General features: G+C 41.8%; 1 protein-coding gene across 2 annotated transcripts in view; it reads left to right on the forward strand.

Annotated features, from left to right (window-relative positions):
- The window catches only part of grin2aa (glutamate receptor, ionotropic, N-methyl D-aspartate 2A, a), a 187,072-nt gene that overhangs the window by 161,120 nt on the left and 11,364 nt on the right, over positions 1-14,588 (forward strand). For both annotated transcript variants that reach the window (XM_074655240.1, XM_074655239.1), the window contains 3 exons: positions 3,158-3,318; positions 8,104-8,193; positions 10,236-10,333. In XM_074655240.1, coding sequence (XP_074511341.1) covers positions 3,158-3,318; positions 8,104-8,193; positions 10,236-10,333 — 349 coding nt within the window. The remainder of the gene's footprint in view (positions 1-3,157; positions 3,319-8,103; positions 8,194-10,235; positions 10,334-14,588) is intronic.

Genomic DNA, 14,588 nt, shown 5'->3' on the forward strand with positions numbered 1-14,588 from the left:
GGAAAAATAGTGGGGAATCACATCACTTCCTTTCGCAAGGTTGGATTAACCTCATCACACGCAAAATATATTAGATTGTATTAGACTCAAAGGACATCCATGCCCTCTCATCCACTTATCAAATTTTTTATGACTTTATCAATCAATTTGTTCCTAATGATTTCATATCATTATTTTCTGTTTGTTTTAATTAGTGCTTTTTAAAAGGCCAATATATTGGGGTCCATGGGGACCCCAGTCAAAAGCACCCAAATGCAGCCTATACAGTTGAAACAGATAAAATAGAATAGATGGATAACATGTTTGCCATGGGTCCTAATTTAAAGTATCACACACTATTAGGGCTGTAGGGGCACTCTGTCAGTCATTTTGAAGGAGATTTCCTCATGTTCTCTGTCTTTTTTCCTTTAACAGAATATGCAAATTAACTGTTATGATGTTTTTTTCTTACAGTAGATTATTCTTGTGGTCGTGGTGGACTCCAGTCCATAGTCCTTGTTTGTTAAATCTGCCCGTTCTCATTCCCAGGGCGTCAAATACCAAAGCTTTGTCCCGGGCGACAGCGCGTGATACCACCGCACAAGGCACCCTTCAGCACCTGTATGAGACAAACCAGGCGTTCCATTTACAACAATGTAAACCACGGCAATAGTAAACGCCCAGTGAAAGTGAGCCAGAAGTGTGGTGGTGTAGCTTTAAGAGCAACAACAGACACAAACATAAGGCTTTCATCCAGGACGCTGCTGTTTTATTTCACTTTCACGTTGCAATCAGCTGTTTGTTTGTGTCCCGTGTTCACAATGTTCAGTTTCATTTTCACTGTACAAACACTGTACTTTTAAGCCCAGCCTTGTAGTTTTTTCTTAAACCTAACTGGTTTTGTTGCCTAAACCTAAAGTGACACCAAGTGGCGTGACAAAGTGGCACTCAGTAATGAGCTGGGATGACAACATGTTAGTTAAATAGATTAGTAGGATGGGGGGGAGGTCCTGGTATAGTGCATGCTGGCTAACTGGAATGATTTACTGGGACACTTTAATGGAACTAAGCCACCGTTAATGTTACCAATTTCACCTGTGCCTTTTACAAGTCAAAATGTCCACCGTAAAAAAGGTCTTTTATCCAGCAATATTTTTCATATGTGCCCTCTACTGACCTTAAAGCTTCTGCTCCACCTTAAAAGAGCAGTAGGAAGAACAATAGGAAGGGCTGCGTGAGGAGGGAGAATCTCCTGAGGGCTATCGCTTGTGATGCTGAGACACACACACTGTGACATCACCACTAACGCACACATACATGCACAGCGGACTTATGAACACGCCCTCACCCTGACCTGATTATACAATGGAGATGTGTGCAGGCAGATACAGTATACATAAATATTTACATATCTATAATGTAGATACATTCATAATGTAACTAGTTCAACTCAACAATAGAACACACTTTTTTTCTTTTTTCTTTTTTTACAGATGTTGACCAATTCTACATGCTAATAACATGCAAATAAAATCCCTCATGCACTGCCTATGGGTTGAGTCACTACTGTGTTGTATGACTATGTGAAAGTGACACAAAACAGACATTTAGATGTATGAGAATGTCATAGAATATTATTTTTTATAATATGTAGTGAAACCAGTCCTCAGTACTATACGTGAACACACTCTCACACACACACTATGTGGTTAAAGTGGAGCTCGTAATACACACTTCTAATTGATAGGGTTTGTCTGTTTCTGGCAATGAGGGCAGATCGTTACCGCAGTGCTGGAGGGTAGGTTGTTACCGGAGCGACAAGCACACTACTACGAAACCCTTGACCTGTACACGGACTAGATTATACCTAAGAGAGACACAGAGGGAGACAGAGAGAAATGATGGGAGAGTTTTAAAAAAGGAAAAGAAATTCAGTTAGAGGAAGGGAGAAAAGAAAGGAAGTGGCCTCTCAGCTGAGGATCTAGTAAAGCCAATGTTTATGCTTGATATTGTACATGGTCTCTTACAAATAAATCAGATAAATTAAATAAATAGATTGTATAACTGGGCAAAGAGGGTCCTACACAGGAAGGGAAGTTAGAAAGACCTGTGAAGAGCAGAGGAAATATGACAATAGTGGACTATATGTATGATTAATCCACATTAAAAAGGACAAATTGCAGAGGGGAGGGATGAAAGGAAGAGATTAAGTGTGAAGGTTCCAATAAAGGTAACAAGAAAAAGCTGTGATACTTCTCAGTGCCCTACAACACGGCATTTACAAGTATTCTATGTAAGTGAAATCTGATAAAATATAATGAAAGTGCAGTGGAATCAGTTGTGTTTATAGGATATATCAGACAGAGACAAACTACTGTACAGGCACTGACATTTTAGGTGCTCATAGACGCTAATAGATAACATAATGGAGGATCAGATCACACGGATATGGAGCACAAACATCACCACGCTTATTATGACATTAAAATTGATAAAAATATATTTCCTACAGTGATCTCAGTAGACGATATGTTAATTATTAACTGGGGGGACGGTTTGTTTTGTTCACCTGCGACTAAGAAACTGCCCCATAAACGAGTCTTTTGGTTTTGTATTTTTTAATACCACCCCCCTAAGCTATATAGAACCTGACAGAAGAGCAATATTCAGAGAAAAAGTTGCAATTACAAATCTGTCTCCTACTTCAGCAGCACAGACAGTGCCATGGATTTATCAATACACAGCACAGTTAGGCTACTGATATTTCAGAGCCATGGTCAGGGCCATAGATTCTAAATTGCTCAAACCTCAGTCAGATAACAGATCAATGAGTCAGGCAGACTAGACTAACATATTCAACTAAACAACCCCCTCTGTCCCTGAACTCTCTGCTGCTAGGGGATGGAGAGGGCGGATGGCAGGTTAACAAGGGGCATGCCTTTGGGTCATTTTGCAAACAAAGGGGGATGGTAGTTGGGGAAAAGTTAGTCCATCGCTTCACTGTGACTAGTATCTCCTCAACTGGCATAACCTGCCCATCTCGTGCTTGCACCCATGGGTGGGTACCCATGATATACACAGTTTGAAACACAGAAGCACACAGACTCTCACTGCTTCTCTCTGTGTTTATGTTTTGTTTCCCCCTCTATTTTTCCTCTCCACCTTCCCTCCACCACAGTTTCAGAACCCGTACGCGTACTCGCCTCCGTTCCGCTTCGGGACGGTTCCAAACGGATCCACAGAGAGGAACATCAGGAAGAACTACCCCGCTATGCACCAGTACATGATAAAATATCATCAAACTGGAGTCGTGGACGCACTTGTCACCCTCAAAACGGGGTAAGGGAACACTGTGTGTGCATGATTGCGAGTAAGCGCATTCCATCACTGATCCGTGATCAAATACTATTTCACTGATGCAAAATATTCACCTGTCAACCTCATAAAATGCTCTAGAGAGTGTGTGTGTGTGTAATTGCATGTCTGTGAGCGTGCTTGCCATCACGTGTGTATGTGTGTGCGCGCATTTGTGTCCGTGTGTGACAGCTCCTCTGAGACTCGGGATGAATGGGTTTCCTCATTGGGAACAGCAAGAGCTATTTTTAGCACTGGTCTGGTCTCTACGATGGGACTGGTGGTGGTGGTGTGCTGTGTTATGGAAGCATACTGACGACAAAAAAATTTGAGAGAGCACAAAACAAAATTGAGCGCTACTCATTCTGCAAGTCAACCTTTGCGAGTGCACAGGGACGGATTTGTAAGAGCAGAATTAGATTTATGTATGCATTATCTTAAGAATCAAAATGCACACTAAATGATTAAAATTGCATTCAATTTGTTGGCATGTGACCTAGTTTCCATTATGGCAGCTACTTTAAAGGTCAAATCAATTCAAAAGTAGCTAGCTAGCTACTACTAGCTGGCATCATGTTAACTTCTATTTATAGCATTATTCTCTCTGAACCAGACGAAGGGTTTTCTTATATCTTCTTTTTCCGCTTTTCTTAATAATTGATTTCAGCCATTATGAGAAAAACATTTAAGAATGAGGGACTTTGTCACCTCTGAGTGAAATGCCCATCATTTCATAATAGGGGCGGTGTAAATCTGACGTATCGGTACGAATAAACTAGGCAGCGATAAAGGGTTTGCCAGAATCTGGTCCCATTTAGAGTCAAATAGACCATAAAGCAGTGTATGCTTTAGGGCGTGGCTACCTTGTGATTGACAGTTCGTTACCACGGCGTTGTCCGATTTTTAACCCTTTCACAGTGTGTTTTCAGACAATGAAAGTGAATTGCCTAAAAATGTCTTATTCAGCATTCGGTTGTACTTAGCTCCACCCTCTCGTGTGACTTTTGGTTGCAAAAAAACAAGATGGTGACGGTCAAAACGCTGAACTTGATGGTTCAAAAAGACCACAAAACCAATGGGTGACCTCACGGTGACTATGTTCACTTCTTATATACAGTCTATGATCCACATGCCCTCAATAATTGGAATTGTATGCTAAACGATAAGGCGTATTAGCATAAAATGTGTAACTCAGATCTTGTCCCTGAGTAATCATATAGTCGCCAATCAGTCTTTATAGAGGAGCAATATATTCAAAAGCATTTTTATTTTTTTTTATTCGCAGGCTTTTTTTCTTTGTGCAGACTTTAACCTTGAAAAAGACATGACCCTGACATCCGGATGTCCTTGCCAGTCAAAATTGGTTGATAAGCGACCTCTTGTGATCTAAAGTGCTCATAAAGCAGCCAAAACAGCTGGAGAAAATTGAGACTGTGCATGATGAGGATTGCTCTCCCAGATCTGATTCTGTTCTTCTAAATCTGTGTCAGTGCTCTCTCAAATGTCGACTTGCAGACTGAGTAGCGCAAAGAATTTGTTGTGTGCTCTCTTAGGTCTTTTGTCGTCAACATACTTCCATATTATGTGTGTGTGTGTGTGTGTGTGAGAGAGAGGGAGGGGCAGCTTATCGCCAAGGACAGACTGAAAGAGTGGAATCATTTGGGGTTGGATGGATAGAAAAGTGGAGGGAAAGGCAGTGAAAGGGAAAGGGAGGAGAAGAGGCAGAGGGGTGACTCTCATCACAGCACCACATGGGAATAAGAGGGAAAAGGGGCGGGGTAGGAGGCCAAGGACAAAATGCCTGATTGGAGGAAATGAAGCAAGTGTGGAGGACGGGAGGAAAGGGCCAAGAGACGAGAGAAGAAGAAAGCGGTAATGGAATGAAAAAGGAAGGGCAACGGAAAAGGAAAGAAGGGGAAATTGAGGGAAAGAGTAGAGGAGGGAAGGGGAAGGGAGACGAAGGTATAGGGGACGGGAAAGGAGGGGGAGGAAGAGACATTAAGGAATGGAGAGATGGCAGGGAAGGATGGTGGAAAGTGCCTGATAAAGGACAAAAGGTTGATGAGGTGATACCACAAGAAGTTTTTTTCTGATTGGTTAATAACTATGGGGTGGGATCCAATCAGAGTTCTCAGCTTTGAAGGACGGTCTGCCTCGCAGAGAGAGAGAGAGGAGAGAGGGGAAAAAACTGAAGAATACAAATGCAACAAATATGAGGATGTAATTCATGATCCATGATTTTTATGCAGATATGTCTTTCTCATCCATAAGTCATAAGTAAACTGAATGTAAACACGTAAAGACAGGTTAAACAACTCCTGCATCTGTAATACTCTCTGTCGCACTCGCCTGTGTTGTTGTATTAACATACAGCACAGAGGTAAACACACACACACACACAAATATGCATACCTGGGTGAACTAATATGACTTTCACACAAGAAAAATGCTTAGAATTAAAAACACAACTGCTCATGTGCATCTGTACACACACACAGTGAGCTGCAGGTGTGTGCAGCCTGTAATACCCTCATTGATAATTCTATTCTGTGGTATTAGCAGATGAGCAACACTGCTGCGTTCAGCTGTTGGAGGCTCGATGGCTGGATTAGCTGTGATCACACATAATGCTGACAGGCTTTACACGCCAAATCTGTTACAGCCACAAGAACCAAAACTATACGCACCGGGGGAGTTGAATTGATTTGATTTGAATACATTTCGGGGGACCTAAATTACTCACAGCACCAGCAAAGTTTAGAATATTTTATAAAAGTAAATTAATGACAAATATGTATTAATATTGATGCATTCATACCTGTTCCAAAAACATTGCATAATGCCAACAGGGTGTATAGTGCCCAAACTGACACGCCAGCTGCAAGGGAAACACAGCATCTTCATTCATTTTCAATGAGACCACTGTGTCGGCACAGCGGGGAACACAATACAAAGGCCACTGGCAGAAAAGTGCAGGGTTGTCTGGCAAAAAAAAAAAGCAACACCCTCCATTGACAAGTCACACACATGCCAAAGCGCACTGCATGATAGAATACCTTGTACCTTGTGTCGCATGCTGTACAGATTCAAATTTTTGAATATGCAAATACAGAAGGGCAGAGAAGTTATTGTTGGTACCTTTCCAGTGTTTCCATTATATTCAATGTGAAGAGTCTTGGCATCTCATTCAACCTGAACTGTTTGTATTTCATTATCTCTCTCACCAACCCAGCCCCTTGACTTTCTGTGACGCAGCGCTGTTTGTCATTCTGAAAACAGGCTTGCATGTTTTAAAGGGATGGCAAGCTAAAACGGTGAAAATATTATAAATATAGTGTACACTTAAATATTGATTGTTTTAGTTGGGCCTTTCTTTTAGGTGGCTAAAATATGTTTTGCTGCCGTCCCCGTCCACAGCAGCACATTGCTTTGGTTCTGCGCGGTAACTCCTGTCTGCTTCTCCAAACTGGGAGCGTGCTGACCGTCATCTATTGATGTACCTAATGACCTCATACAACCCCACTTCAAAACACCTGAACCATCCCTTTAAGTGAAACCGAATTTTAGACATAAAATAGTCTTTCCCTTTTTGTATGTGGGCAAAATGTCACGCCATGAAAACATTTCACAATTTTTGAAGTAATTTCTGATTTAGGTTTTCTAACACAGCTCTGTAAAAATGTTTTCTTTGGGGTCCAGATGCTATTTGTGTAGGAGTTCAACTCACAGGTTGTTGGATGTACTGCGCCGCAGAGTTTCCCCCTGGAAAATAAGATTCAGAGTCACACTCAATGGTCATTTTGCCATGTTAAAGATGACACTCAAAGGTATAGATGGAAAAGTGGCGAGAAAATCTGTGCTGCAACATTTTTATTCACCCAAATAACGGTGTGACAGATTGTGATGGCTGAATCCCTCTCCAAGCCATTAGAGCCACAGTATGTCTGGCTCGCGTCTACAAACATACGCGCACAAATCCAAGCTCACCAGTGCGCAGCCACGTGTGCACAATCACACTCATACTGAAGTGTACTCACACACACACACATACACGCCTGGTTTCCCGACATGTTTGGACACACAGCCTGCGTGTGGATGGAGCCAGTGCTGGGTTAAGCTAATTACACAGCTGAACTATCGGCTGTGAGCCTCCGTTAGAGGGCTGGATCTGACATTCAGTAAATGCCAGCCAGTCACTGCACTATTAGCAGGGCTCTCTGTGTGTATATGTAATGTGTGTATGTGTGTGTGTGAGCGGGCACAGAGAGAGCGAGAGTGCAGCGGTTAGTGATGGCATCAGTTACATTGAAAATGTCAGTCCGAGTCTGGGATCTTTTAGTTTGTACGTTCCGCTTCGCAACCTGCTTATTTATGTTTGTGTGTGGACGAAGGCAGAGAGAGAGAGAGACAGTGTAAATGTTTGTGTCTGTCTAAAGTTTGTTTAGGTCGTCCATGTGCCTCCAAGGTCCTATCATCAGTGAAGCGTGCTGTATTGAACCGCAGCCACTCCCCGCTGTGTCCTCTGTGTGTTTGGTTACGCTTGGATTGCCGCCCTATTGGAGATGATTTAACACTTTAGAATTGATCCACAAACAACACATTCTGAAAAATAAGCCCCTCTTCTGCTCTCTGTCTCCTCCTGTGCACTTCTCACTCACTCTCTTTAAAAAAAAAAAAAAAAAATTTAAACCCCCTCATGCATCTTCATCCCCTCCTTCTGTCTGTTTTCTTCTGTCTCTTTCCTCTGTTCTTTTTTCTCCTCCTTTGCAGGAAACTGGACGCATTCATATACGATGCTGCAGTGTTGAACTACATGGCCGGCAGAGATGAGGGATGTAAGCTGGTGACCATTGGCAGCGGGTAACCAAAGCTTTAATTCTTTTAAAAAAGACACTTTTTAAGTGTGGATTGTCTTCACGTCATGGTCTGCTCCTGCCATTCTTTGGTCCAACCCATTGTGTAAAGTTGCCTAAAGGGTTTGTTTATGCTTGTAATGCACATATATATATGTAAATACAAGCCGCATGGATTCTGAAATTGCTTATTTATTAAGTTCTGTGCTCTCACACATAAAAAAAGTGAAAAGTAAAAGTTGGAGATTTTGGGGAATACGCTTAATCGCTTTCTTGCTGAGAGTCAGATGAGAAGATCAACCACCTTCATGTCTGTACAGTAAGTATGAAGCTACCACCGGCAGCTGGCTAACTTAGCTTAGCACAAAGACTGAAAACAAGGGGAAACGGCTAGCCTGCCTCTGTCAGAAGGTAACAAAATAATCAAAAATCACTAATTCACAAGTTGTATCTCGTTTGTTTAAAGGAACAGCTGTAACATTTAGGTGCATCTACTGGGAAAAAAATAGAATATCACTGCATGAAAAAACAGATTTTCAGCCCCGTGAACGCCCACAAACTTCAATAATTCCCGAAAGTTAACGGCAGTTTACAGGCTGTGAACTCCGCATTTGCCTGTGCCATAAATTGGGAGGGGTTGCGGAGGCCAGATCTTCCCTGACTGTAATTAGCATCTGAAAAGCAGTGAAATTACCTGGCTAGAACCTCCCTCGCTCCGGCATTGGATGAAACAACAATCAAGAAAAATCACCTGTGATTGGTTGGTAGATCTGTTGCTGTTGGTCCCCTGGGCCATTATAATATAGGCTTGGGTCAACCCCTCTCTTACAATAATAATAAGAAGTATTTTCATTTTAACTCATTTGTATTAATAAGTATGATTTCTTTAGTGTATAATCATCTGAAAATAAGAATTGTTTTGTAACCTTAAAATGAGCCATTTATATCTACATAGGGAGCGGGTCCTCTTCACGGAGACGACCGCCATGTTTCTACAGTAGCCCAGAACGGACAAACCACTGTGTTAACTTGTCCTGCTTGGACCGGAGTCGATAACGTTACTCCCTCCGGAGTTAACACCCTTCACTCAGCCGGCGGGAAACAAAACGCGTAAAACCTCTGTTGGTCTTGAGGAGCTGCAGCATTAATTTATGTACAAACGAGGTTTCAATCTACAACCTCACCGCTAGATGCCGCCAGATGTTACACACTGCACCTTTAAAAACGAAGAGTAAAAACAACAAACCAGCGTTTTTTACGGAGGGTAATGTGCCAAACTATTCCTTGGTCTGGACCTGTTGCCCAGAAACCAGCGGAGACTCCAGGTCCGCTGGTCTCAAGACCACTGTTTTCAGGTGCCAGAGAGCATTTATGTGACCACATCAGTTTGATTGACATTCAAATTAACTAAATACTGTATGTTTTAATGAGTATAACATTTGTTTTAGAAAGAATAGGCAGCATTCATGCAACAGTAAAAGTGGATAAATATGAGACACATGGATTGTTATTGCATGAAAAAAAGAAACATTATTCAATGGATGGGTAGGTATTTATTTTTTTAAGTCGGTCTTAAAACAACACCCACGTGCCCATATGCACATTGTAAGTATAATTGGTCATTGTCAATTGTTCCTCTTCTCCACACTGGCTGCCAAGAGATCCATTTATAAAGCAACTGAACACTAAAGTGCTTTAAGAAGGGACCTCTTCAAGGCCAGTATGAAGCGGAGGGATGATTAAGCGGCCAACAGTGTTTCAATGTACATATGGGGCAGTATTGTTATAGTACAGACTTAAGAAAATGCAAACCTACCCTTTGGGGGCACACTTTGGGCCCCAACCAAACATTTTTTGTTTTAGTGATATTAATTGTGACCTAAATTTCCCCTTCATGACATTTATATGAATCACTATGCATGAGGTATCTCCCTAAAGATATTTTTTAATCACAGTGACACCATCTGGAGGAATAAAGGTGAGAATGTTTGTTTAAAGGTTAAAATATGTGTTTTCTGTGTGCGTGTGTGTGCGTTTGGATGCGTTCAGGTACATCTTCGCTACCACGGGCTACGGCATCGCTCTACAGAAGGGCTCCTACTGGAAACGACAGGTGGATCTGGCTATCCTGGCCATCATCGGAGATGGTGAGAAACACACTCGCGCGGCGTTCTCATACACAAATTCAAAGTGCATGACACCATACATGCTGGCAAAAGGTTACATTGTTCCTTCGCCAGAATTGTAATTCATGCACACACATATACACATACACACTCATCTCTACTGGCTTGTCTGCTGACAGCACAAAGGGAAACCAGTGAAGTATAAATAGTCCTTTGATGTTATTCTGGACACAAAAGGCTGCTCTAAACAGAGGGCAGAGTGTGTAAGTTATTCTAATATATTCCTCTCTGCAGCACCAGATCTCTGTGTTGTGTGTGTGTGTATGTGTGTATGTAAGCATTACTCTATCTGAATCACCACATTCCTTTATTACAGTAGCTTCAGAAGTTCTTACATAAACAATTTCCAACTGCAAAACAGAGCGAAAGTGAGACGGCTCGAGCTTTTAGTGACAGATTCATTTACATTTTACATCGAAAGCATTTTGCTGATGCAAGTGTTCACAGCCACTCACATTAAGTGCACTGAAGTTGATTAAATGAACATTGGTGTCACAATAATCCTCTCTAACCAAATCTTATCAGGGCCGCAGAGCACACAGGCCACACTCCATCATATTTCACGGCTGGATGATTTTTGAAAAACATCTGGTTCAGTGTTTTTTAGTTTTGCTTAGTTTTCTTCTCCCCATTAATAATCCCATCCAATTTTTTTTTTACGCTTTTCAGCAGAGTCATTCGATGCAAGTATGCACCGAAGGTGTTTGAAATCTGTATCGTCTTTGCACCATGCTCATACCTTCAGCATTGTTGTAAAAAAAAAGAGAGAGATAAAGTCATAAAGGGAAAAAAGAGGTAAGTGACTGGGCGATAAGGAGAAAAAAGAACTGCAAAGAAATTGTGTGACAGAGGAAGAGAGGGAGGAAACGGATGGATGGACAAACTACGTGATGAGAGAGACAGACAAACGGAGACAGTGCACTTGTGTGATGGCCAGAGAGAGGTCAAAGAGAGGACGGGGCAGGGAGCACGGGACGAGAGGAAGACAAGGAAAGACTGGAGGTAGGGAGCACGGGACGAGAGGAAGACGAGGAAAGACTGGAGGCAGGGAGCACGGGACGAGAGGAAGACAAGGAAAGACTGGAGGCAGGGAGCACTGGACAAGAGGAAGATAAGGAAAGACTGGAGGCAGGGAGCACTGGACAAGAGGAAGATAAGGAAAGACTGGAGGCAGGGAGCACTGGACAAGAGGAAGATAAGGAAAGACTGGAGGCAGAGTCACGGGACGAGAGGAAGACAAGGAAAGACTGTGTGTCAGGTAGAGAGAGAGAGAGAGATGGGGAGTGAGAGGAGGGCAGTTCCTTGATAGATGACAGTGAGTCTGTGTCTTGGCATATGCCACTTGATCAGATAGACACAATGTGGGTGGAGAGCATATGGCTTTTCACAGACAGAGAGAAGATGTGTTCAGGGTAGAGTGGAAGAAGGTGAAGAACAAACAGACAGACAAAGACAAAACAGTCTGTCTGGAAACAAACAGTCTGGCACAGTCTAAGGCACAGTCTAAGGCAACTGCAGGTCATACCTCTTCTTTAAAGAGGACATATAATGCTCATTTCCAGGTTCATACTTGTATTTTGTCTTTCTACTAGAACATCTTTACATACTTTAATGTTCAAAAAACATATGCATTTTCTCAAACTGTCTGTCTGAGTATAACTGTATTCACCTTCTGTCTGAAACGCTCCATTTTAAGGCCCTGATGCACTAAGCCAACGGTGAGCATCTGTCGGCCTAGTTTTTGCGGCTCTAGTTTGCCCGTTTTGGAGTTTTTTTTGACGATTCAGAATGTTGATCAACGGTTGAGCTCATCGGTGAGAGAAATCCCTCTGATTGGCTGATCAGCTTAAGAGAATCAGTGCACGAGGAGAGATACAGAAGTGAGGAAAGCAGGCCAATGAGTAAAGTCAAGAGGGCACACACAGAAGGCTCCTCTAATTTTTCATCTTCATCTCATCTGATCACTCCAATACACGGATATTTTCACAGCGACATGGCCATCTGGAATGAAGCTAAGTTGTGAGTGAGAGGGGTGTGAAAATGGTCGTCCTCGGTCTTCCGGTTTCCCTTCTTGAATGACGAATACAGACTACCGCGACCTGCTGGTATTGAGAGTTATTACATCTCGCACAGGTGCAAAACGTACGGTACGTGCTAACTGGCCATCGGCTGTAGTCTTTGCACTGTGTTGAAGTGCAACTTGTTGGCCAAGACATAGGCAACGTGAAGCGGCACAGCAGTCGGCCTTCATCGCCGCTAGTTCGTTAATGTCGGTTTGGTGTGTCTTGGCCTTTAGAGCCTGTCTCTTTAAGCCTCCCTCCCGAAAAAGCCCAGTCTGCTCTGATTTGCCTGTGAGACAAATATGGCTCACCTTTGCAAAGGCAGTTCCCAAGCTGTGGGGGGTATACTGTATTCAAATGAGCCGGCATGTGACATAGGATGGGAGCCAAATCTGAATGTGTTGTTGCATCACATGTTTTCTGAGCTAGATGTAACTGGGTTGTCTTATTTCACAGCTTGTGGGTTGGTAGCTACTCCAGATACCCAAATGTTTGCACAAGCACTGAAAAAGTGAGTTTTTCATGATATGTGCCCTTTAAGGGTTAAAAGAAATTACAAAATATTACAAAATAAACATATAATTAGAATACAGTTGTCTTACAGAATACCTGTCTGACAATAGTGTGGGAATGTACCATATTTATGCTTTTACTACTAGTTTAATATTATTTTCAGACAGCACAATCCTGATCAAATGTTCCCATCTTGGAGCGGCAGCAATAGTCCAAATTCATACGCTTTGACAGTGTAGAAAGATTGTCATCTGTTAGACCTAAATATCATCCAGTCAGGGTCTGGAACTATTTGTGCTCGACCATTCATGAGGTAGAGTTATTTCAAACTGCAGATAAGCACTCTGAAGGAACTTTCACATTAAGCGAATGTCCTGAACTGGAATGGATTTCGTGTTTGTGGTTCATAATAATGTAATGGAGAAGACAGAATTGCAAAAAGTTGTGTTACTGCACTTGAACTAAATGCTTTTTTTCCCTTCCTAGTCCTAGATACTTCAAGTTCAAACATTTGTAAAAGCCCTGAAAGTGTACATGAAACGTGTAGAGACTTGTGTTCCTGTGTTCCAACCGACTGGTCACCAGACTATTTCTTGAGCCGTCTGACTGCTGGAAAGAGAACAAATTTGAATTTCAGCAATACTTAGCCCCGGAGTCAGAGCAACAGTGCAGACACTCCCCAAAGCTTTCCCCTTGAATGCAGTCGATTTTAAAAAAAAAAAAAAAAATTAACCTGTTGATACCTAAATACCTCATTTATCTTCATTCTCTTTGGCTGCTAATTCCAAACATGTCATACTGTCATATTAAAAAATATGCACCGTGGCTACATCTATTATTGTATTTACGAATCTAACAGGAGACAAATTCTCTTCAATTGTCCAAAAGGTTTAATGATGTCTTAGTGAGTCTGCACCCTCAAGACATCTAGCTGAACACCACCATGATATTTGTCTTTCCCCACTAGCAGCCTTAGTTATCCAGCCCTGAATGACACAGATTGGATTAGCCACGCGCCAAATGTCACAGAGGAAGCCAGAGAGGGAGGGAAGAGGTGGGGGGGATGCTGAGGGAAGGGAACACAGAGTGAGGGATGAGAAAAGATAAGGTCTTTGTTGCTTTCTGCCTTTCTTTCATTAACACTAAAGAAACAATCTCTTTGCCCTATCAGGCAACATTGTCCAGTGGCTGGTGATGCCCAAAGATATTTATTTTAAACAACAACCTGAAAAACCAAACAATTCAAGAAATATATTAGCATTCAACCTTTATAGCCTGACACAGATATTTCAAAACTGAATTCACCCAAAAGTAGACAAAATATTTGCCACAGTCAAGTATCTTTAGATCTCACTATTATGAGATTTTAGTGCAAATAAATGAAAAATCTCAACAGACATTATTCTTTTTTGGGGTTCAAAAACTACACTGAAATACAATTTAGAATACCATATAGTACCTTGCATCTGCTTTTAAAATAATACTAATTATGACTCTCTTTGCAGATGATATCACCATTTACCATTAATTTATTTAAAATTACTAGAAGGTACTTTTAACTGGTTATGAAACAGTCTAAATTGAATACTGATGCCTATGACTTACATAAGTAAACAAGACCATCAGTGAGAAGATTGGCTATT

The sequence above is a fragment of the Sebastes fasciatus genome, chromosome 13 (genome assembly GCF_043250625.1).
Source record: "Sebastes fasciatus isolate fSebFas1 chromosome 13, fSebFas1.pri, whole genome shotgun sequence".
In the NCBI taxonomy this organism is placed as follows: Eukaryota; Metazoa; Chordata; class Actinopteri; order Perciformes; family Sebastidae; genus Sebastes; species Sebastes fasciatus.